Source organism: Diceros bicornis, chromosome 5 (genome assembly GCF_020826845.1).
Source record: "Diceros bicornis minor isolate mBicDic1 chromosome 5, mDicBic1.mat.cur, whole genome shotgun sequence".
Lineage (NCBI taxonomy): Eukaryota > Metazoa > Chordata > Mammalia > Perissodactyla > Rhinocerotidae > Diceros > Diceros bicornis.
This window is the reverse complement of record NC_080744.1, coordinates 54,604,915-54,628,085: the sequence shown is the minus strand read 5'-3', so window position 1 is coordinate 54,628,085 and position 23,171 is coordinate 54,604,915. Positions and strand designations below refer to the sequence as shown.

Sequence of the window (23,171 nt, the reverse complement as noted above, 5' to 3'; positions counted from 1 at the left end):
CCGCCCGGCGGGAGCGTGTGGGCGGCCGCGTGGGCGCATGCGCGAGCGATAGACTGCGCCAGCTGAGGGGACGAGGGGAGGGACTCCGGGGCTTCAAGAAGACGCCACGCCTCCGCCGGCCGCCGCGCCCGGAGAAGGTCGCGATGCTGTCATTTCCGTCGGGGCTGCTCTCTGCATCCGGGTCAGCCGCTGCCGCTGCGGCCAGGAAACTGGGCCCGGGTCTCTGCTGCCGTCCGAGGGGAGCGGGCTCCGCTCGGCGCTACCTTCTGCGACCTGGCCGTCAGCCCCACGTCGCCGGCCTGGAGGGGCGAAGAAGACGAGGGGGCCAAGGCTTCCTGCGGGGTGAGTGCGGCCCGGGACGACTGGGCACGGCGGGTCTGGGCTGCGAACGGCCCTGGGGGCGGCCGTCTGAGGGGCGCGTGCCCCCGGCCGGCCCGAGAGAGGAAGCCCAGAGGGTTATCCGCTGTAGGGGGCGCCGTGGAACCTGCCCGGGAGGCGCTTCCCGGATCCCCGCCCAGCTGGGGCCCCCGCCCTTGGCTTGGCTCCGGTTTGCAGTTGCCGTCGTTGCCCCCCACCCCTTTTCCGTTTGTGGTGGTTGTGCTCGGGATGGAACCTGCCCCCCTGTCGGCCCTCCGTCCCACACTCCGGTCTGGGTGCGGTGACGGGGCCACACTGGTCCCGTGTTTATGACCAGCGTCGGTCCTGGTGCAGAACAAAGAAACGGACGTCTGATGTGCCGCGTCCCCCTCGGGGAACAGACACGGAAGCAGCATTTGTAATCAGGGCTTTAACAGACCTTCCTACGTGAAAAGCCGAGTTCCTGGGTGGATTCAGACACGGCCCTTTGCTGAAATGGTTTGGGTTTGCTGGACACATATGATGCCACTGGAGATCCACTAGATCAACTCATGTTAAACCAGACGTTAATTTGGGTCTGTTAGTCGCTTTAAACTTCCCTTGCCTGCCTGGTCCGGGAGCTCTTTGAGAGCACAGCGTTTCTCGTGTTCATCCAGGTAGTCATAGCGCCTTCCATATAGTTAGTTGAATGAAGTGTGTGATTGCATTTTAGTGCTTTCTTTATCCTTGTCTTTTCTGATTAGGACCTCTATTTCTCTTAAAGGTAAATTACTTATTTTTTTTAATTAAACGCGTTCTTCTTTTAAAATTTTATAAGAATTTTGCGATTTGTCGATGGACATGTTTCCTCAAAATTATAACTGAAGTTACCCGATTTAGTTACCCTGAAGACTATTTTTCTGATGATCTTGCACATCCTTCTCCCTTCTTGTCATTTTACATTTTCTCGAAACTATTCATAGTCTTCGTAATCTCTTCTACTGCAGCCTAATATTGTTGGGCTTAGACAGGAAGTATGACAGGTCCACTTCTGCAAACATGGAACTTGAACTAGATCATCATAAGTCAGTGCTACTGTAATCTTTAGGCGGTACAGGACCTCTGAAGCTGAGTGTAACCAAATCTGACATTACAAGCTTATTCTGTATAAAGTTGCCAGTGAACTGGAGAGTGTGCTGTATTAGAAACAGTCTAGGTCTAATCTAGGAACCAGAATGTAGTGTCATTTGCCTCATATATAAGATAAAATGGGGATAATAACACCACAACTTTATATCTCACATGATGGTTGGAACATACGAGATGATGAATGTGCAAGTGGCTAGTAAATGTGAAAAGCACTCTTTGGGAACGTGGTTCTGTTCATTCCATCTGGAGTAGTGCTGGTAGATGGAGCAGCAGGAGGAAGGCTTCTAAGAAAGGACGTGTATGTAGCCAGATGCGATAAATTAACCTTGGCTGACAGTGGATTGAAAGATGTCTTTTTGGGGCCCGCCCGGTGGCATAGCGGTTGGGTTCACGCTTTCCACTTCAGCGGCCCGGGGTTTGCGGGTTCGGATTCCGGGCGGGGACCTGCTCACTGCTCATCAAGCCATGCTGAGGCAGCGTCCCGCATAGAAGAGCCACACCTCTACAACTGTGATACGCAGCTATGTACTAGGGCTTTGGGGAGGGAAAAAAAAAAGGAAGATTGGCAACAGATGTTAGTGCAGGGCCAATCTTCCTCAAAAAAAAAAAAAGTCTTTTTAAGCTTACATCCTATAAAACAGAATACTAGTATAATATGATGATAGTAATATTCCAAAATTATAATTTTATATTACAACTAATATTTATAACTCTACAGCAAGGTGTTAGAAATCAGTTATTAGACTTTAATCTTTTTAAAGATCTCAGAGCATCTCCGGCATGTTCTGCATACTGATAATTTAATAAATGTATCTTTTATAGGAGACATAATTATCCTTTGCTTTATTTTCACAATTTTAAGAAAAGTTGGCACCATTGTAATTTTTCTTGAATTTTGTGTTAACATTCCTGATGAAGTATCTCATTTCATTCTTTTTTTTTAATTGAGGTATAATTGACATAACATTAGTTTCAGGTATACCACATAATTCGATATTTGTATATATTGTGAAGTGATCACCACAATAAGTCTAGTTAACATCCATCACACATAGTTATAAATATTTTGTGATGAGAACTTTTAAAGTTTACTCTGTTAGCAACTTTCAAATATGTAATATAGTATTCTTAACTATAGTCACCATGCTGTACATTACATCCCCAGGACTTATTTTTCAAGTGGAAGTTTGTACCTTTTGACCCCCTTCATCCATTTCACCCACCCTCTGCCTTTGGCAACTACCAATCTGTTCTCTATCTATCAGCTTTCTTTTTTTTTATTTTTGATTCCACATGTAAGAGAGATCATATGGTATTTGCTTTTCTCTGTCTTGACTTAGTTCACTTAGCATAATGCTGTTAAGGTCCATCCATGTTGTCACAAATGGCAAGATATCATTCTTTTTTATGGCCAAATAATATTTGTGTGTGTGCGTGTGTGTATCACATTTTCTTTAGCCATTCACGCATCAAAGGGTACTTAAGTTGCTGTTGTAAATAATGCTGCAGTGAACTTGGGGGTGCATATATCTTTTTGAGATAGTGATTTCACTTCCTTCAGATAAATACCCAGAAGTGGAATTCATATGGTAGTTCTATTTTTAATTTTTTGAGGACCCTCCCTACTGTTTTCCATAGTGGCTCCACCAATTTACATTCCCCAACAACAGTGCACAAGGGGTCCCTTTTCTCCACATCTTTGCCAACACTTATTTCTTGTCTTTTTGATAATAACCATTCTAACAGATGTGAGGTTATATCTCATTGTGTCATTTCGTTCTTAAAAACCTACATGACCTTGCTCTCAAGGAAGCAAGCATACAGGATTTTTCTGTAGGTGTATTTCTCATAAAGGATTTTTCTTCATAAACATATAGGCTGGCCTAAAGTATTTTTCTGTAGTGCAACCAGTGTTGCCAACCTCAGAGGAAAAAGTGAACACACATTAAGTCCTTTCATTTAGATGGGAAAAGTGAAAGTCTTGCTTGGGCATTTCCTTCTGCCAACTGTAATTGATTTCAGCATCGATGGTGGTTACTAGCATCTGTTCTACCAGCATTGTTAAACTACATAATGGTAAAGTTGCCACGTAAAATTATAATTTACAATTCAGACAGTTCTAAATATTATCTTAATATTTAATTTTTGCTTATATTGTTAAGCTGCATAGGGAAATCCCCTTCCTCATCTTTGTTGAATTTACCACCAGACCTCCCTTCTGAAGCTGTGTCAGGAGCTTGATTTTCAACCTCACTGAGGTCAGTGGCTGTTTTGAATTTATCTCTGTGACCTCCACTGATAACTGGCATAAATAATGATGTGCCACCACTACCACAAGTCTGTTGAGACATCAGGTTATTCCTGTTGCATTAGGTTGTTTTAACAAATGGCATCTTAAAGTGTTATTTCCCCATTCTAGTTTACCAAATCTATGAACAAAAAATGGGAAACAACCACAGTTAACTTGTAAGTCAGCAATATCCTGATTTCTTTCAAAGTGGTTGCTCTTATATTGCTCTTTCTTGTTTGTTTCCTGTTCTTACAGCTGCTGATGATAAAGTGCTTCCAAGAACAGTACTCTCTCAATTGTTTAAACTTTTTATCTACCTGGTGTGCTTTTCCCCCTAAAATTCGTAATGAAATGTTTGAGTGAATCTATCTTCATCTCTCCTCCTAGGTTCTGTTTAACTGGCTTAATTAATTATCCCCAAACTAAATATCCTTGTCCATATGCTGTGGTGTGTTAACATCACATGATTCAATATGATATTAAAGTAAAAATTGAATGAATCTGCTGAGAGAGCTGAAGGACTTGGGCTCTCTGTGTTAAGAGGAACTATTTTCGAGTGATAGACTTGTTCAAGTGGGAAAGCTGCTAAAAGACATGGTTTGTCTTCTAGAATTTCACAAAATATATATTTCCTCTTACAAACGAGGAATAATTTTAACAACAGAAATTGATATTGCATGTATGTGGGTTGCCCCAAATATTTTCGTTATACTTTTTGGGGGGGTAACACATAACAGGAAGCCTATTTAATAAGAAAAATAAGCCTAAGAGATTGGGCAAAACAAAGGCTTGCTATCGAGTGTTGTACCTTTCAGTTAAATATTTATTCATTTAACTAATATTTACAGGCCTATTTTGTGCCAGGTACCACTAGGTGTTGGAAGTATAGCAGGAGCAGCTTGCAGTCACTGCTTTTATTTTTGAAATACTAAATATTTTTCTGAGTATGTGGGATATTTGAAAAAGACACTCAGAACATCCTATTTTTCCAACACCCAGTGAAAAGGTGAGACAAGATAGTAGAAAGCTTTTCTGATTATTGAATTTAGGAAAATGTATTAGTTCACTTTGGAGTGAGTATCACAGAGTTGAGAAAACATTGAGAAGTATAGTGAGTTAAAAATTTGAAAGAGACTGTCAGTTTTCAACCTTTAGTAATAGAATGCTTCAGTCTCACTTGAGCATTAATTCTAGAGTAACAAGTATTAAGTATTTGGTGCTTGTTGGCCATAATTTTGGGGTCTTTTCTACTAGTTCTGTGTTCTAAGTAGAAGAGATTGTTTGGTAAGGTAGATATGCCTTTTTTGTTCATTTTCCTCTCTACAGAGAGGAAGGCTGTCAGAATAATCTGAAGTCATCATTGAAGATGTGTGTTGATTACTTTAAAATTAGAAACAGAGAAACTAAGTCAGTCAAGATTATTGTACTTGAAGTGTGTTTTGCAGTAATTTCTCAAAATTACCTGGCTCGGTGTTTTCCCAGAGAATTAAAAGTGCCTTACTCCTGTATATAAATTAACTGGCTTTTCCAAGCAAATACGTTGGTGAGGAAAAGACAGCATTTGCCATTTTTTTGTGCTTGCAAATGGGTCCTCAAAAATTTAAACCTTTCGAGAATGTTTGAAGCCTTCCCTTGAACATAAGTAAGAAGAGACCCTCCCAGTCTTGGCAGAGATATGAAGTTAGTTTACCATGTGAAATCTAACACTTTAGAAAATTTCCGGGGTAATTTTGTTGTTGTTGTTCTGGAACATAATGCATTTTTTGTACAACTTTATGCATCTTTTAAATGTTGTAATGACATAGCAAATAAGGCAACCATAAAATATGACCACATCTTTGTTTTAGAAGACTAGTTGAAGTGAACATGAACAGCTGCCACCATTTGTTTTGTTTTTTTTTGCTGAGGAAGATTAGCCCTGAGCTAACATCTATGCCAGTCTTCCTCTATTTTGTATGTGGGTCGCCGCCACAGCGTGGCTGATGAGTGGTGTAGATCTGCGCCCAAGATCTGAACCTGTGAACCTGGGCTGCCGAAGCAGAGCATGCCAAACTTAACCACTATGCCATCGGGCTGGCCCCTGGCACCATTTGTTTTATTTGATAAGTATTTTAAAAAGTTATACATACATGGTTTTAGAAGTCACATTGTTTAGAAGGATTTACTATGAAAAGCATCAGCATCCCCATCCCACCCTCTTTCTTCTTCCACTGGTGTCAACTACTTTTAACTTTGTTTTTAATACTTCTAGTGATATCTAGTGATACTTTCTATATCTTAAGAAATATATGTTTTACTGCTTTTTAAAAAATAACTTTAGTCATCTATTGACTTACTCTCATGTGGGTGAACTAAATACTCACTTATACCTCTTGCCCCCTAAAGTTGTCACAGTTTTTGTTGCACTGTTAACCAAGTTGATCTTCCTGACTTCTTAAATAATATACTTAAACTTCTATTTCTTATTCCATCAACCAAACCAATGTCTAGATTCCTCATTTTGTAAAATGAGGATATTGGTACCCACGCCCTTCCTTGGAAAAACTAAAACTAAAATTTATGGCCTAAGTTAAAATACGTAGTTGCATGAATAGAAATATTCGCTAAGTTCAGTGTCTGAACACTTATGCTGAACTATATGAGAAAAGCTTGGTATAGATGTGAAGCAAATCAAAATTTAGCATAATTATTTTATTGGACAGTTACTGAATAGCCTTCTTCAAGTGGCTCAGAAATTGTGTCATTGAAACTATAGAGAAGGAAATATAAAAGACAGCACACTGCTTTGCTCTGCTGAATCATGAAAGTGTAAATGTTGTGTACTAGTGTTCAATTTCTTATGTCTATCCAGAGGACTGAAAATTTAATTATGGATCTAGAGTAGACAATATATTTATTTACTTTTATTCCTTATGTCCTAATTGTTTTTACATAATTCACAATACCTAATAAATTTTAAATCACAACCTGGGAGGCACATGCATATATGCAACTGAGACAAATATTTTCACTGCACAATATCCTTACTACAAACAGTAATTGCTTTACTAGAAGTTATACTCTGACTGTTTTCTATTCTAATTCTTTAAAAAAAAGGAGTAGGGGCTGGCCCGGTGGCATAGTGGTTAAGTTCATGCACTCCGCTTTGGCGGCCCTGGGTTCGCAGGTTCAGATCCTGGGCACGGACTTACGCACCGCTTATCAAGCCATGCTGTGGCAGGTGTCCCACATATAAAATAGAGGAATATGGACACAGATGTTAGCTCAGGGCCCATCTTCCTCAGCAAAAAAAGGAGGATTGGCAACAGATGTTAGCTCAGGGCTAATCTTCCTCACCAAAAAAAAAAGGGGGTAGTTGCAAACCAATAAATTGATTTCATGACGAAGGTAGAGGTGAGGTGTGAACAAAGGTATAAGATTATTGCACCTTTTCAGTAGATGAAAAGTAAAGTGGAAAATAAGTTGTTATAAATTTTTCTCTTTTCACAGGACATTGGCTCTCTGGATTATCAGGAGTTTGTAGTTGACATTGAGTCCAAGCTGAGAATGGAAGGTGTGGAACTTAAGGAAGAATGGCAAGATGAAGATTTTCCAATGTGAGAAATGCTTTTAAATGAAAACAAATTTAAAACAAAATTTCAAAATTTCTCTATTGAGATGTCACTTATTAAATGAACATTGGGCTTCTTAAAGAAACCCAGTATTGCAGGGTGTTCATTTGGTACTAGGAAATGAAAGTTCCTTCCCAACAGTTAGACTAATTCTCTTGTATTTTACTTTGCAACCAAACATATATGTGATCTGTAATCTTTCATTTTTGTTTTGAACATTTAAGTTTCAAAATTTTTGTTGTTTTAAACAATACTTTAATATGGTATTTTTTAAACTAGAGTCTGAGGGGTTCCTGGGAGAAGGGGATCTTTAGGTGTCTATAAGAATTGTTAAATTTTGTGCTTTTGTTTTAAGAAATGACTTATTAAATAAGCAAGAATTTTCTAGATCATCTGGCCGGCTAACTTGACACGTTTGCATTTGTATTTACAATTTTATTGGCACCAGTCAAGTTAAGAGAACAGGAGCAAAGGCAGACCTTATATTGAAACAATGTTTCTGTGCCATCAGGATCAGAAGACCATCTCAGTGCACAGGAAGGTCCTTTAGCAGTTGGAATATGAACAGCTGGTGGGAGTACTGAGTCATTGCATAGCACATGTTGGTAATAGTAATATAGAAATGCTGAGCTCAAAAGATTTGTAGTCATCATTACCATATTCCCAATGTGAGTGACGATTTAGCTTCATCATACATTGTGTCATACATCACATTAAATTCATGTAATGAATTATATTTGTTTTATAGGTTGTGTATACTTTTTATGTTTGTTTTATAGTTGTATTTAAGAGCAGTTACATAAGGAATTTATATATACTTTTATGTGTTGCTTATATAAATATGTAAGTCAACTCTGACAGCCTGAAAATTTTTTCTTTAAAAGTGGTTTGTAAAAGATAATACCATTTATAATTGCATCAAAAAGAATAAAATATCTAGGAATAAATCTTACCAAGGAGGTGAAAGACCTATACAATGAAAACTACAAGACATTATTGAAAGAAATCGATGATGACATAAAGAAATGGAAAGACATCCCATGCACATGGTTTGGAAGAATAAACATAGTTAAAATGTCTATATTACCTAAAGCAATCTACAGATTCAATGCAATCCCAATCAGAATCCCAATGACATTCTTCACGGAAATAGAAAAAAGAATACTAAAATTCATATGGGGCAACAAAAGACCCCAAATAGCTAAAGCAATCCTAAGAAAAAAGAACAAAGCTGGAGGCATCACAATCCCTGACTTCAAAACATACTACAAAGCAATGGTAATCAAAACAGCATGGTACTGGTACAAAAACAGACACACAGATCAATGGAACAGAATTGAAAGCCCAGAAATAAAACCACACGTATACAGACAGCAAATTTTCGACAAAGGAGCTAAGAACATACAATGGAGAAAGGAAAGTCTCTTCAATAAATGGTGTTGGGAAAACTGGACAGCCACATGCAAAAGAATGAAAGTGGAACATCTGCTATCGCCATTCACAAAAATTAACTCAAAATTGATCAAAGACCTGAAGGTGAGACCTGAAACTGTAAAACTCATAGAAGAAAATATAGGCAACACACTATTTGACATTGGTCATAAAGGAATCTGTTCAGATGACATGCCTACCCAGACTAGGGAAACTAAAGAAAAAATAAGCAAGTAGGACTTCATCAGATTAAAGAGCTTCTACAAGACAAATGAAACCAGAATTAAGATGAACAGACAACCCACCAGCTGGGAGAAAATATTTGCAAAACATATATCTGACAAGGGGTTAATCTCCATAATATATAAAGAACTCACACAACTGAACAACAAAAAACAAACAACCCGATCAAAAAATGGGTAGAGGAAATGAACAGACACTTGTCCGAAGAAGATATACAGATGGCCAGTAGGCACATGAAAAGATGTTCAACATCACTAATCATCAGGGAAATGCAAATCAAAACAACACTAAGATATCACCTCACACCTGTTAGAATGGCTATAATCACCAAGACAAAAAACAACAAATGTTGGAGAGGATGTGGAGAAACAGGAACCCTCATACACAGCTGGTGGGAATGCAAACTGGTGCAGCCTCTATGGAAAATGGTATGGAGGTTCCTTAAAGAATTAAAAATAGAAATCCCCTATGATCCAGCTATCCCACTACTGGGAATCTATCCAACGAACCTAAAATCAACAATCCAAAGAGGCTTATGGACCCCTATGTTTGTTGCAGCACTATTCACTATAGCCAGGAAGTGAAAGCAACCTAAGTGTCCCTCAACTGATGATTGGATCAAGAAGATGTGGTATATATATACAATGGAATACTACTCAGCCATAAAAAAAAAGACAAAATTGTCCCATTTACAACAACATGGATGGGGCTAGAGGGTATTATGTTAAGTGAAATAAGCCAGAAAGAGAAAGACAAACACTGTATGATCTCACTGATATGTGGAATATAAACCAACACATGGACAGAGAAAACTGTATTGTGGTTACCAGGGGCAGTGGGGGCAGGGGGTGTGCACAGAGGGTGAAGGGAGACATATATATGGTGATGGACAAACAAGAATGTACAACCCAAAATTTCACAATGTTATAAACTATTTAAAACATCAATAAAAAAAAAAAGAAAGGCATAAGAGCATTTCTTGAGGGGAAATCAAAGTTATCTAGATAATCTTGATGCTGTTAAGAAAAATTATCTAGAATTTAAAAATAAGGCTATAGGAAAACTGCTTATTTTCTCAATGTTGTAACAGAACATTGTCTTATTTGGGGATGTACTTTTGTTTTGATTTACTGTTTGCTATTTATTAGGGTCAAGCCTTTGTGAAATGGATGTGTTTAACATGTAGACTTTATCACAAAATTTCTGTTCTGAAGAAAGATGACTCTGAAGCTTACGGCTTTATTGCCCAGCAGCACATTAAACAGTTTTGCGTGTAACTCAAAAAAAAAAAAAAGTGGTTTGTAAATTGCTAAAGCTTAAGAAACACTGCTTTATTCAGTTTTCCACATAATTGTTTCTATAAGCTATTTTTAGTAGATCTTTGAACTTCAAAAAAATTTTTTTTTAATTTCTGGGTTAAAAATTATGTCTGTGTCTTCTAGACCTTTACCAGAAGATGATAGTATTGAAGCAGATATATTAGCTGTAACTGGACCAGAGAACCAGCCTGGTAAGAACTTGACACTTTTAGTTTCAATGAAATGATAGACTTTGTGCTATTTTTGAACATGTTTCTTTGTCAAGGAAAAAAATATACTCAGTTTTTGTTTCATCATAGGGAGCCAAAGGATAAATTGAGTGTTTAGAGAAAGCATTTTTGGAATCCTTTGGAAATCTAACTTTCTAAAAACATACCCTTGGTTTTTGTAAATTTCTACAATAAAGGGATGAGAGGAGATCATTTTTAGTAGTAAGAGGTGGCTATAAGGTCTGCCTCTGTTATTTAAAAAGACATATCCTTGCTGGGATACATCATCTTGCTGTGATGTAGAAGCAATAGTGATCAAGATTCCAAGTGTAAACTAGTGCTCTGGGATTGTGTTTAATTAATGTGATTTTTCTCAAGAATGAAATGGTTAAAATTTTCTCTTTTTCAACTTGAGCATCTAAGCATTTCTTCTAATACATCTTTCACTTTGTTTACCCATTCCAGGCTCACTAGAAGTTAATGGAAATAAAGTAAGAAAGAAACTGATGGCCCCAGACATTAGCCTGACCCTGGATCCTAGTGATGGCTCTGTGTTATCAGATGATTTGGATGAAAGTGGGGAGATTGACTTAGATGACTTAGACACACCATCAGAGAACAGTAATGAATTTGAGTGGGAAGGTAAATGTTTCATTGTTTTTATCTGAGCTTTAATAAATGTTTGTCTTTATGTACATACATGTTTTTACAATGGCATTCTCATATTAGGATAATTGGAAAAACTTAAAACTTGATCATGAAACCAACTTAAATCAATGCTTAAGGGATATTGTTGAAATATGATGTTATTCTTTCTAAAGTTCATATATTTGTTACTAAGGTATGAAATTCTGCTAACATTGAATATTCTCATGGTTTTCAAAACTATTAATAGTAGGTTACACAGGTGGCTTAATTTTTTTTTCTTAATGGCCCAGTGCTATGAAGGTATGTTTTTTTCATGTTGCTCCCAAAATATTGGTTAATAATTATGGCATGTTCTTTTATTTAGCTGATCAGCTAAGAAAAAGAGCTTTGAAGAGACATAATTTAGGGAATGTGCTAAAAATAGTTAAGGGTTTGCAGAGAGGGAGTTCTGAAGGGAGTTCTTTGAGGGTGATTTTTTAAATAGGTTTGCCTGATGGTGCTGCACTTTGTAAACAACCAACTTGAATTAATGTATACTCAGCCCCCAAATCTTATATTCCTTATCATTGGTTGTTTAGAATTCAGAGGAATTGGGATGTGTTCTGCTTTGCATGCCTTCTTTAATTAGATAATTGCTATCTGCAGTATCTTTATATAGTTGTTAATAATTTATGTATATTCCATCTTTAAAATGATGTTTACTTCAAAGCAGTGTTTAGCACTAGGTATCTTATCTGCAGTAAAGGGTAAGATCCTTGATATGCTGTATCTTTTGTTCCTTTTTTCTTTCCTGTTTTACTGGTTCAATAAGCAGTCCAGTAATAAGCAATATTTTATAAAGATAACTGAAATAGTTTTCTGCCTATGTGTTTTGTCTCTTCTTTCTTTAATGCTGCTGTAGTCATTTCCTGGAAGGATATTTTCCATTAACAGCTTTGTCTGGGAAACAAACAACTAACATGCAGTAGGTTCCCCCTCCCCCCATCTTTTGGTAAGGACTATGATACTAAAATTTTGAAAATCATTACTTCATTAAAAATCAGCTAAAATGCAATCTTGAAATATAAATTTTACCTAATCATTGGTGCTTATGCTTTGGCTAATGTCAATTTAAAATAGACTTTTGCATGTACACTTCAGAATATTATCAATACATTTCTGCTTTATAAAGCTGATCAAATCAGAAATAATCATTGACTAGTTAACCACTTTCTATCTGGTATTATAATGTTTGGGGAATAATTTATATGATGAACAATAACAAAAAACAGTTGGGTCCCAGATAGTTACTTTAAGTAACCAGTAGTGGAAACTGTCATGGACAATGTTTTTTGGGTTTTTTTGTTTGTTTTTGTGTGAGGAATATCAGCCCTGAGCTAACATCCATGCTCATCCTCGTCTTTTTGCTGAGGAGGACCGGCTCTGAGCTAACATCTATTGCCAATCCTCCTCCTTTTTTCCCCCAAAGCCCCAGTAGATAGTGGTATGTCATAGTTGCACATCCTTCCAGTTGCTGTATGTGGGACTCGGCCTCAGCATGGCCGGAGAAGTGGTGCGTCGGTGCACGCCCAGGATCCGAACTCCGGGCCGCCAGTAGCGGAGCGCCCGCACTTAACCGCTAAGCCACGGGGCCGGCCCGACAATGTTATTTTAAATAGAATCTGGAAAGACATTGTAGGGCCAGTGTACTAAGATTTGATGGCTGTATAAATTATCTTTTCTGAACTTGTGGATGTACATTGCACTGTGATTAGGTGCTTTCTGAATTAGGCAATAGAAAAACTTTAAAGAACCATGATTTCCAAAAACATAAAATGGCCTCATATCAAGAGCAAGCCTTTTCCTATACTAGGGAAGAAATAATTAAAATCCCACAGAAGTGTAATGAAAAATTCTCTGAACAATATAATTAGATAGTAAAGTGGTTAACATGTAATTTGATTTTTATTGTATAAATAACAATTTGTGATTCAAAAATCTTTATTTTGACAGATGATCTTCCAAAACCCAAAACTACTGAAGTTATTAGGAAAGGCTCAATTACTGAATACACAGCAGCAGAGGAAAAAGAAGATGGACGACGCTGGCGTATGTTCAGAATTGGGGAACAGGACCACAGGGTTGATATGAAGGCAATTGAACCCTATAAAAAAGTTATCAGCCATGGAGGTAAGAGTTACAAAGATTGTTCAGATTTTTAAGTGCAATATCAGAAATCTAAATGCTTAAAGAAACTCTCCTTTGAGATATTACATAATTTTGAAAGCATAATAAAGATTTACCATGTCATTTTAGAAACATAACAGGTTTGAAGTAAAAGGGTAAAACCAACATTTAAAAATTGTTAATACATGCATACAGTAAGTTGAAAAGGTCGAAGATTGTGCAGTGGAAGCTGTCTCCCACCCCTAATCCTAGGACCCCAAAACTGAGACTTTACTTTCACCCCTTTTTATCTATTTATACTTTATATAGAGTGAAATGCTCTAATCTTTCTCTTTTGTAGCAATTGCAAATTTCTTTTTTTTTCAGCCTTATTGTGATATAATTGACATATAATATTGTATAAGTTTAAGGTGTAAAATATGTTGATCTGATACATTATATATTGCAAAGTGATTACCACCATAGCGTTAGCTACCATCTGTATCACGTCACTTAATTACCATTTCTTTTTTGTGGTGAGAACATTTAAGATCTACTCTCTTAGCAACTTTCAAGCACATAATACAATATTATTAACTATAGTCACCATGCTGTGCGCTAGATTCCCAGACCTTATTCATCTTATAACTGGAAGTTTGTACTTTTTTTGTGTGAGGAAGAGTAGCCCTGAGCTAACATCTGTTGCCAATCCTCCTCTTTTCGCTGAGGAAGACTGGCCCTGGGCTAACATCCATGCCCATCTTCCTCTACTTTATATGGGACACAGTCACAGCATGGCTTGATAAGCGGTGCGTAGGTCCATGCCCAGGATCCAAACCTGGGAACCCTCTGCTGCTGAAGCATAGCTCGCAAACTTAACTGCTACGCCACTGGGCCAGCCCCATGGAACTTTGTACTTTTTGACTAGCATCTCTTCTTTCCTCCATCTCGCAGCCCCCAGTAACCACCAGTCTAGTCTCTGTTTCTGTGAGTTCCGCTTTTTTAAATTCCACATATAAGTGATATCACACAGTATTTGTCTTTCTTCTGTCTGACTTATTTCACTTAGAAATGCTCTAATCTTATGAGTTTGACAAATGCCCATATAACCATATATACCCCTGTAACCTACATCCCTAGATATATGGAACATTTTCATTGCCCCAGAACATTCTCTAATACTCTCTCTCAATGAATACCCCCTCTTCAGTAACTACTATTCTAATGTCTACACTGATGATTAGTTTTGCCTATTCTAGAATTTCCTGTAACTGGAATCATATAGTATACACTCTTTTGTTTACTTCTTTGGTTCAGCATGTTTTTGAGATTCATCCATATTGTTGCATGTATCTGTAGTTTATTCCTTTTTATTGCTGAGTGGTATTCCATTGTATGGATAACCCACAATTTGCTTATCCATTTTTCTTTTGATGGACATGTGTGTTGTTTCCAGTTTGGACTTTTATGATTAAAACTGCCGTGAACATTCTTGTACAAGTCTTTTGTGGATATAAGTAAAACTTGGCTTTTTAAACTATGACTCTTAATTTACCTTAAAACCCTGAAAAAATCAAATAGCTTTACCACCAAGTAGAGAACTAGTTCATTCCATGTTTCTATGGAGCACCTACTTAGCCTATTTGTGGGATATACAAAAATATAAGACTTTGTCCCTTCCCTTAAGAAATTTACAAGTCAAATAGGGAAAGCTATGAAGTACAATTATAACTTATATCAGTCTGACTGTGCTATATAGAAGTTTACCTAGGCATTGTGTAAATAGTGCCAGAATGTTAGAGGTAGTCAAAATGCAACTCACTCTGTAGAGCATGTCCTATTACCTGAAATCCTCCTAATGCTGGACAGGAGGCCACATAGGTCAAGCAGATAGAGTCATTTCCACTTAATTTACTCTCTCCCCAAATGCATTCCCCTGCTTATTTCTATAGTCTTTATTCATCTGAAAGCAAATCACTTGAATATTTGCAGTTACATTATTCTGCCTAATTTAATCTTATTCAGATGGAGAAAACAGAATAATCTGGATCAGGAAGTCCATAGACAGGCATTAATTCAGCTAGTTCATAGGAAGCAAGTTGTGAGACCTGCCTCATGGTTTAAACCTCATATCTTTCAGAAATAGATCTTTATTTTTCTTAGGGGAAAATAATTAGGGCCATTTTATCCTATTGAATTACCACAGTGTGTTTTGTGACTAGGGGATTAAGAAAGGTAGTGAAGGGCCAGCCCCGTGGCTTGGCAGTTGGGTGCGCGCGCTCCGCTGCTGGCGGCCTGGGTTTGGATCCCGGGCGCGCACCGCTTCTCTGGTCATGCTGGGGCCGCGTCCCACATACAGCAGCTAGAAGGATGTGCAGCTATGACATACAACTATCTACTGGGGCTTTGGGGGAAAAATAAATAAAATTAAATTAAAAAAAAAAAAAAGGTAGTGAAGATTCTAATGTACTTGACATGTTCAAACCTTTTCAGTGCGTGTTTGTACACAAGAGAAGTGAAAGTTAAAGCAAAAATACTTATTACTGGATACAGCTTAATATCCAGAGATTCTAATTGAAACATCCACATTTTAGTACTGTTTTTCTTCACTTAGAATTATGTCAGAGATGTAATCTTTTCTCAGTTTTTAATACCCTAAAATCTACAAAATGGTAGGCATCATTGAATGTAAAACTATTTTTTAAAAAGTACCCATTTTAACCATAAGTTTCTTAACATAAGAATGTTTCATTGCAGGTGTTGTATTGTGTCTGCTTGGGTTATATCACTACATTTGTCTACTTGCTAAAATAAGGTTGGCTTTCTCATTATGCTAGTTTAAGTGGGTTTCTGGTTTTTATGCCCACCCTTTCCTCTTCAAATTTTGTTGTTCTTTTTTTGAGAAGAGGGATTTAAAGATATCTATGCGACTGTATAAGGTAACAAAAACAAAAAAAACATACTTTTGGATCCAGAAATTTGTGGAAGGTAAACCGCTATAATCTGTCAACCATACAAATGTCCTCTGAAAAATCTTCAGAGTGAAATCATTCTGGTGATTTTATCTTTGGTTTCTTTTTCAGGATATTATGGGGATGGATTAAATGCCATCGTTGTGTTTGCTGTCTGTTTTATGCCTGAAAGTGGTCAACCTAACTATAGATACCTGATGGACAATCTCTTTAAGTAAGCATATCTTCACAAAAATGTTTGGACAGAATTCTGAGTTAATTAGATCCCAATTTAAGGAAGTGAACTTCAGCCGGGTAAAAATTATAACTATCCCAGTTCTGGTTCTTTAAGTGAAACTATCTGTTTTCCAACTCGACAGAAAAATTGTCTTTTTAAAACTGGAAGGGATATTTCAGATTATCTGTTCCAACTTCTTTATTTTATATTTGAGGACACATTAAGTGTAAAGAAGTGACTTTTATCTCAAAATCACATGGCTAAATTATATTTACCCCCAGGAAGCCATGGAACTGAGCTTTTACTGAGTTCTCTTGAATTTCCCCAGAGTCATTTTATTTCTCAACTTAGTGCAGTTTTTTAAAACTTTATTGTGGGAAATTTCAAACATATACAGAGGTAGAGAGAAGTATATTGAATGTTTCTGTACCAATCACCCACTTCCCCAATTATCAATTTATACTTCATTTTCACAATTTATACTCCCCCCACTTCATAATTTTGAAGCAAATCCCAGACATCATGTCATTTCATTTATAAACATTTCAATATGTATTTCTAAAAGATGAGAACTCTTTTTTTTCTTTAAATAATCATAATACCAACTAATGCAGTTTTAAATTTTTAATTGTTTCTGCTCTCATTGAAGGGAAGGGAAGGAAATTGTGTAATTTGGATAACCTAGTTTGGTTATGCAAAGCAGTATTTAAGGCTTAAACTTAATTTGTTTTTACAGGTATGTTATTGGCACTTTGGAGCTGTTAGTAGCAGAAAACTACATGATAGTTTATTTAAATGGTGCAACAACTCGAAGAAAAATGCCCAGTCTGGGATGGCTCAGGAAATGCTATCAGCAAATTGATAGAAGGTATTATAAATGCAAATTGAAAGCTAGTCTGAATGATTTTTATAATGGCCTGTTCAGATAAAATTTTATTTTCTGTTGCCATTTAAAGGCATCATGTACCTGCTTTCTGAATTACATTTATTAATTTCATAGCAAGTTTCTATTTTCTCAGGACAGTTTTTTAGAATATCATTGAGGAAATCAGTTTTGATGTGTTTGATAAAGAATAACTTTAATTCCTTAGAACAAACTTATAAAATAATTCTCTCTTTCTCCTCTTTTATACCACATTGAAATTTTCCTATAATTTACATTTTGGGAAAGGATAGAGAACTTAGTACATTTGCTATTTTATTACATTCTGAATTTTGCCTACTTTATAGTGGTTAGCATATTTTATGTCCTTAAGATGCTTGTTTAGCTGTAATCTTTCTTTGGAATGAGCTCTGGAAGTGTATTCTGGGAGTCAGTCATCCATGTCAGTTGAAGGAACTTTGATCCTCTGATTGGTTTGATTTGACCATAGCTAATTTGAACTAGTTTAATCAACTCAGACCCATTAATGGGTTTCTCTTCATACCTAAACATGACATTGGCTAGTTCTAGTGATTTAAAAAAAATCCTAATGATCATTTTATTACAATGTGAAATATGCATGGTAAAACAGCAGTTTTTATTTGATCATTTTAAGTTGTCTGGGATAATGCCTTTAGTCTCTTTTTTTTTTTTTGTGAGGAAGATCAGCCCTGAGCTAACATCCATGCTAATCCTCCTCTTTTTGCTGAGGAAGACCGGCTCTGAACTAACATCTATTGCCAGTCCTCCTCCTTTTTGTCCCCAAAGCCCCAGTAGTTAGTGGTATGTCATAGTTGCACATCCTTCTAGTTGCTGTATGTGGGACGTGGCCTCAGCATGGCCAGAGAAGCGGTGCATCGGTGTGCGCCCAGGATCCGAACTCAGGCCTCCAGTAGCAGAGCGCACGCACTTAACCACTAAGCCACGGGGCCGGCCCCTGGGATAATGCCTTTAATTTTTAATCTAAGTTTTAGACTTCATTAGAATATGTTAGATCTGATTCACAGTGCCTGTTCCTGTGGTGATCTCCACTCCCACCTTTTTGTCTGCACATTGCCTTTCATGGTGTTGAAGAAGTTCATACCAGTTTCCCCCAAGTCCTGGAAAATGAAAGCAGTTTACTTCTATATTTGTTATTGGCCTCTCCCCCTGGTTAACAGAATCCTGAAGACGAGTGAATGTATGCTGGGAGACATTTCATAACAGGCTGTACTGTGGACATAAATTTAGCCAAATGGAGTAAAGTTCATTTCATAGCAGTGGGAGGGACCATCAGAATTCAAGAGCGCATTTTCTTGTGCTTAGTTGTGCATCACCTCTAAATGAGAACTCTTGGATGAGGGCTTTTCAATTTTTTGTATCAACTTGCACGTACTTATTGATGTCTTAACTTTTCTTCTGGCATTAGAGTTTGTAGAGCTTTTTAAATTTTCTTTTTTTTTTTTAACTCCAGGTTACGGAAGAATCTAAAATCTCTAATCATTGTACATCCCTCTTGGTTTATCAGAACACTTCTGGCTGTTACAAGACCATTTATTAGGTAATTTTCTGAGAGCCATTGACTTTTTAAAAAAAAAACAGCAAACTCCTTGTATGAATTTCTTGTCAGTTCTGTGGGTCAGAAATATTGAGGTAATTATTTTTATTTTCTTCCATAGCTCAAAATTCAGCCAAAAAATTAGATACGTCTTTAATTTGGCAGAACTAGCGGAACTTGTCCCCATGGAATATGTTGGCATACCAGAATGCATAAAACAGTATGTTTTGTTTTATTTCTTTAATTGTATTGGATCTTTATATTTTGACGTGCAAAAGGTAAATATTTTTCCGTACTCATTCTTTCTCACTTCATATATTATAAATATTTTGTAACTGCTCTTGTTTTTGTAACAAAGAAAAACGGGAAGAAGCCATTTTTCAACACCTTCCCCATAAGTCACCATTTTCTTCAGGCTATCAGTTGAAGAAGTAGGAGGAATTTTTTCTGGTTGTGATTCATTTATATTTTTAAAGACTGGTTACAGTTTAAGAGGTGATTTCCTGATTGGTCAGTACTAAAAAACATTCTTCAAACTTGAACATACAGCTCTCCAAATTTAAATAAATTCATCATGGCATTGAATAATCATATTACTAGAGAAATAAAATATTATTTATGTCAGCCTAACCTCTATACTTGCCAGTGGCTGAAATTTATTCTGTTTACCAAATTCCCTTACTCCTATCTCACCTTTGAAAGGACTTGGTAGAAGGCTGTTAACATAAATGCTTGAGTATCACAGTGCTGTAATATAGAAAAAAGTTTCTTTATTCTGTTAATCTGAGGTTTTAGTCTGTTTAATTGTGTCCAAGTCAGATTTCTTAAGTGAGTTTTGACTTTCTACATAGTGTATTAAATATTTTTGGTTTTGCTTGCAAACTTATATGAGTCTATTTTTAGTGCCTTTTTTTTGTTTTTGTTCATCTTAATAACATGTATATTTACTGAAATAACTCTTCCCTACCAAGGTATGAAGAAGAAAAGTTAAAAAAGAAACAAAAAAGGTATATGCACACCTTGACTGGGTTGCATCTAGACTAGTCCATTTGCATCGCACAGACTAACTTTTCCTTATTGGTTGGTTAGCTTGTAGACAAAGATAATAGCATTTGTAAATATAAACGTACCCCAGAATCCAAATACAGAGTGAATCCAAAGTTCTTGGTGCTGAATATGGCTTGGATTCAGCTTGTTTTAACACCATATGTGATACCAATTAGGAATTAAGACCACAGCCCCTCCCCTCTCCTTTTTGGTATGAATACTGATGGTAAAACCAGAGAAATTACTAAAAACACTGTTTGAAAAACCAATTACTTTTAAGACCTCTCTGTTTCGCCGTATTCTTTAAATCTCTAACTTGTGCTTTTGAAATATTTGTGTACTTTTTTAAGGAATCAATTTATTTCCTTGGGATTAATGATTATATTTACAATGCACGTATTCTTTGGCTAACCAACATTGGTTTCCTTGTACGCTTAAATGGCCTGCTAACCAGTCAAATTCTACATGTTGATAAAATACCTAAAAGTTCAATGTACCATTTAATAGTTAAACACTCTGCTTTCCATCTTAAATTTAATTTTGAATACTTCTGCTTTGAGCATAACAAATATTATCTATTAATATCTTGGCGTAGAAGATGAAAGGCAAAGATATAAAATAGTTACCATTTTATATAGTAATTGAGAAAAGTGTAGGATTTGGATTTAACTTGTTAATGGATTTTTAAAATATTGACAATTAAGTTAGCAAAATAGTTTTAATCTTTCTTTCTTAAGAGTTAAGGTGAGAGATTTATATTTAGGTGAGAGATTTATATTTAGTTATCTTTTTGACCATTCTAAGGAACCAATTTTAAGGAACTGGAACTGAAGCATTCTTAACGTTGAACACATTTTAGCTCTGTTGATGAGCAAGAATTCAGTTGATGTAAAGAATCATTGCTTTACATTTCTATATGACACTTTGCAGTTTAACAAACTAATTTTAACATAGAGACGTGGACAGTGATTTTAGATCTTGCTAATTTTTCGTTCCTTTCTAGGCATTGGTGTGTGTTTTCCAGACAACTGGCTGAAATTAAAAATATAATCTGTAATTGTAGAATATTTTCAAGCCAGCTACTTCCTGGATTTCAAAATGAATTGCTTTTGTTGATGTAATTTGCTATATTGTGCCTTTTTACAAAGTTGTTAGTATTTAATTACCTGTTAGGTAATTTAGGCATCAGAAAAAAAGTGCACCTATACTTTTTATTTAAAAGTATTGTTTGAAACCTACCACTACTATTTTATCTTGATTTTTTTTTTTTTTTTTTTTTTTTTTTACTTTTGTTTAACTTTAGATAGAATCATTTCATATATCTTTAAGGCACTTCTTAGTTTTTATACAAAGTTTCTTTAGCCTTAAAAAACAGTAAGTCCTTGTCAGCTGGAAAATAATATTCAAGTTGTAGAAATAGAGGGGCATGTTTTTAAAACCGGAAGTTAACAGAGGCTATGTGTCGGGGAGCTTGCTTGAGGTGAAATCTCTATGATGAGTACTGGTGATACGGAGGATACAAAACTGAGTGTTATTTTGATAACAATATAAAAAATATTTTTAAATGTTGTTTATCTTGGCTTTATCACAGGCCAGGGCTTTTAGGTCTGATTCACTAATGTTCAGGTGATTATAGTAATGGAAACATGTGTGAAAAGTATCTTCATATATCATACCAAATTGTTTTAAATTCCCCTCCATCAGTAATTCAAACTACTACAAATATAATAGTAATAGATTGTTGTACATTATCTTTGAAAAGTTGTCTATAATTGTTGTGTGGTGATTACATAGTTCTTCTAATCCCCCCTTGCCTAAATTTTGATGTGATCTCTGTGCAGTCCACTACTAATCCAGTCAGATTTTTAAACTACATCTAGATATTTCTGATTATTAAATTCTGTGGCTTCTTACTATCAAAATAAGTGAAAGGCGGTCCTATTTTAAGTGTACCAGTAAATTTTGGAGAATAATTATGGTTTCTATAAATATGCATTTTTATCACTGAGTTTAAAAATATTAATTGATCAATTGGTTTCATTAGTTGCATTTTAATATCGCAGGTAACAAAATCATTTTTAGGGAGTTGTTTTTCGCGCCCCTCTCTTATCACTTAGATCCTTGCCCCAGCCAATTCAACATTTTAATATACCTGTTGTCATTTGAACTTTTAATAAACTTTATGTGCATTTGTATGTAAAGTATTTTATAATCTTTAAAGAAACAACAGTCACATTTCTTGCAAGTGCCCTCTTGCCTTTAAAAGTTATCTTTCCTGGTTAGGGAAATGTTTGGTAACCTTTTTACTACGTCTGCTTCTTTGCAAAGCTTTGTTTTTAACAGAATAATATTCTACGCTAAAGATAGTCATTATTTTTAGAAAGAAAATTATTGTTTTCTTTCTAAGTTGCTGGTGTCTTATTATCTGTATTGTTTTTCATTAAACAGAGTTGATCAAGAACTTAATGGAAAACAAGATGAACCGAAAAGTGAACAGTAAGTTTGGCAATCTAGTCCAAACAAGACTGAAGAATGTGCTGATGAAGCAATGCTCTGTTTTGCATTTATAATGCATTTATTGGCCCTGTTTTTTATGTAACCTGTTACAAAATTGACTTGACTTTTTCTTAATGGACTTTTGTGTAAGGGACTCTTCACTGCTGTATTGGTTTGCAAATCTCTTGAATTTAGTTCTTTACTAGCTAATTATATTGCAATCATTTTATATTTTAGATTGCTAAATAGCAAAGAACCATACTTTATGTAAAGCAATTTTTGCATTTGTTTATTGAATGATGCATCTTCTTCAGTAAAATATTTATATGCCTAACTGGTAAAGGAAAGAGATAATATATATTTTTATGTTTTTGAGCAATATTTTTTAATGTATACTTGTCTTGTGGAAGAGTATGCAGGTAAATAAGACCATGATTTTGTAAAGTGCATGTTAGAATTTTTGTTTTTGTAAATGGTTAAATACATTTCCTGGGTAGCTTAGAAAATAAAGTTGCTCATAAGATGAGGGACAGTTAAACTGGTTCTCGTGAATACCCAAAGGTCATGTACATAATCTAAGTAAATTAGTACCATCTTAA

At 36.1% G+C, this 23,171-nt stretch overlaps 1 protein-coding gene across 3 annotated transcripts; it reads left to right on the top strand.

Annotated features, from left to right (window-relative positions):
* Nucleotides 1-229: 229 nt before the first annotated feature.
* On the top strand, nucleotides 230-23,171 carry BNIP2 (BCL2 interacting protein 2). 3 transcript variants are annotated; one of them, XM_058541716.1, is made up of 11 exons: nucleotides 230-342; nucleotides 7,265-7,371; nucleotides 10,503-10,570; nucleotides 11,054-11,230; nucleotides 13,229-13,405; nucleotides 16,465-16,567; nucleotides 17,307-17,438; nucleotides 18,946-19,032; nucleotides 19,151-19,249; nucleotides 20,001-20,036; nucleotides 22,525-23,171. In XM_058541716.1, exons 2-11 carry the CDS (start codon nucleotides 7,322-7,324, stop codon nucleotides 22,574-22,576), a joined length of 981 nt encoding a protein of 326 aa, XP_058397699.1. In that variant the 5' UTR covers nucleotides 230-342; nucleotides 7,265-7,321; the 3' UTR covers nucleotides 22,577-23,171. The 3 variants fall into 3 exon arrangements, with proteins under 3 accessions (XP_058397699.1, XP_058397701.1, XP_058397700.1); XM_058541717.1 differs by lacking the exon at nucleotides 20,001-20,036 and having other exon boundaries at nucleotides 233-342; XM_058541718.1 differs by lacking the exons at nucleotides 19,151-19,249; nucleotides 20,001-20,036.

Excerpts from the sequence above, each read along its gene's own strand:
- BNIP2 (XM_058541716.1), top strand. The coding sequence starts at position 7,322 with ATGGAAGGTGTGGAACTTAAGGAAGAATGGCAAGATGAAGATTTTCCA. Across the intron at positions 7,372-10,502 it reads CAAGATGAAGATTTTCCAAT|ACCTTTACCAGAAGATGATA; the intron begins GTGAGAAATGCT and ends TGTGTCTTCTAG. Across the intron at positions 20,037-22,524 it reads TTAAAAAAGAAACAAAAAAG|AGTTGATCAAGAACTTAATG; the intron begins GTATATGCACAC and ends TTCATTAAACAG.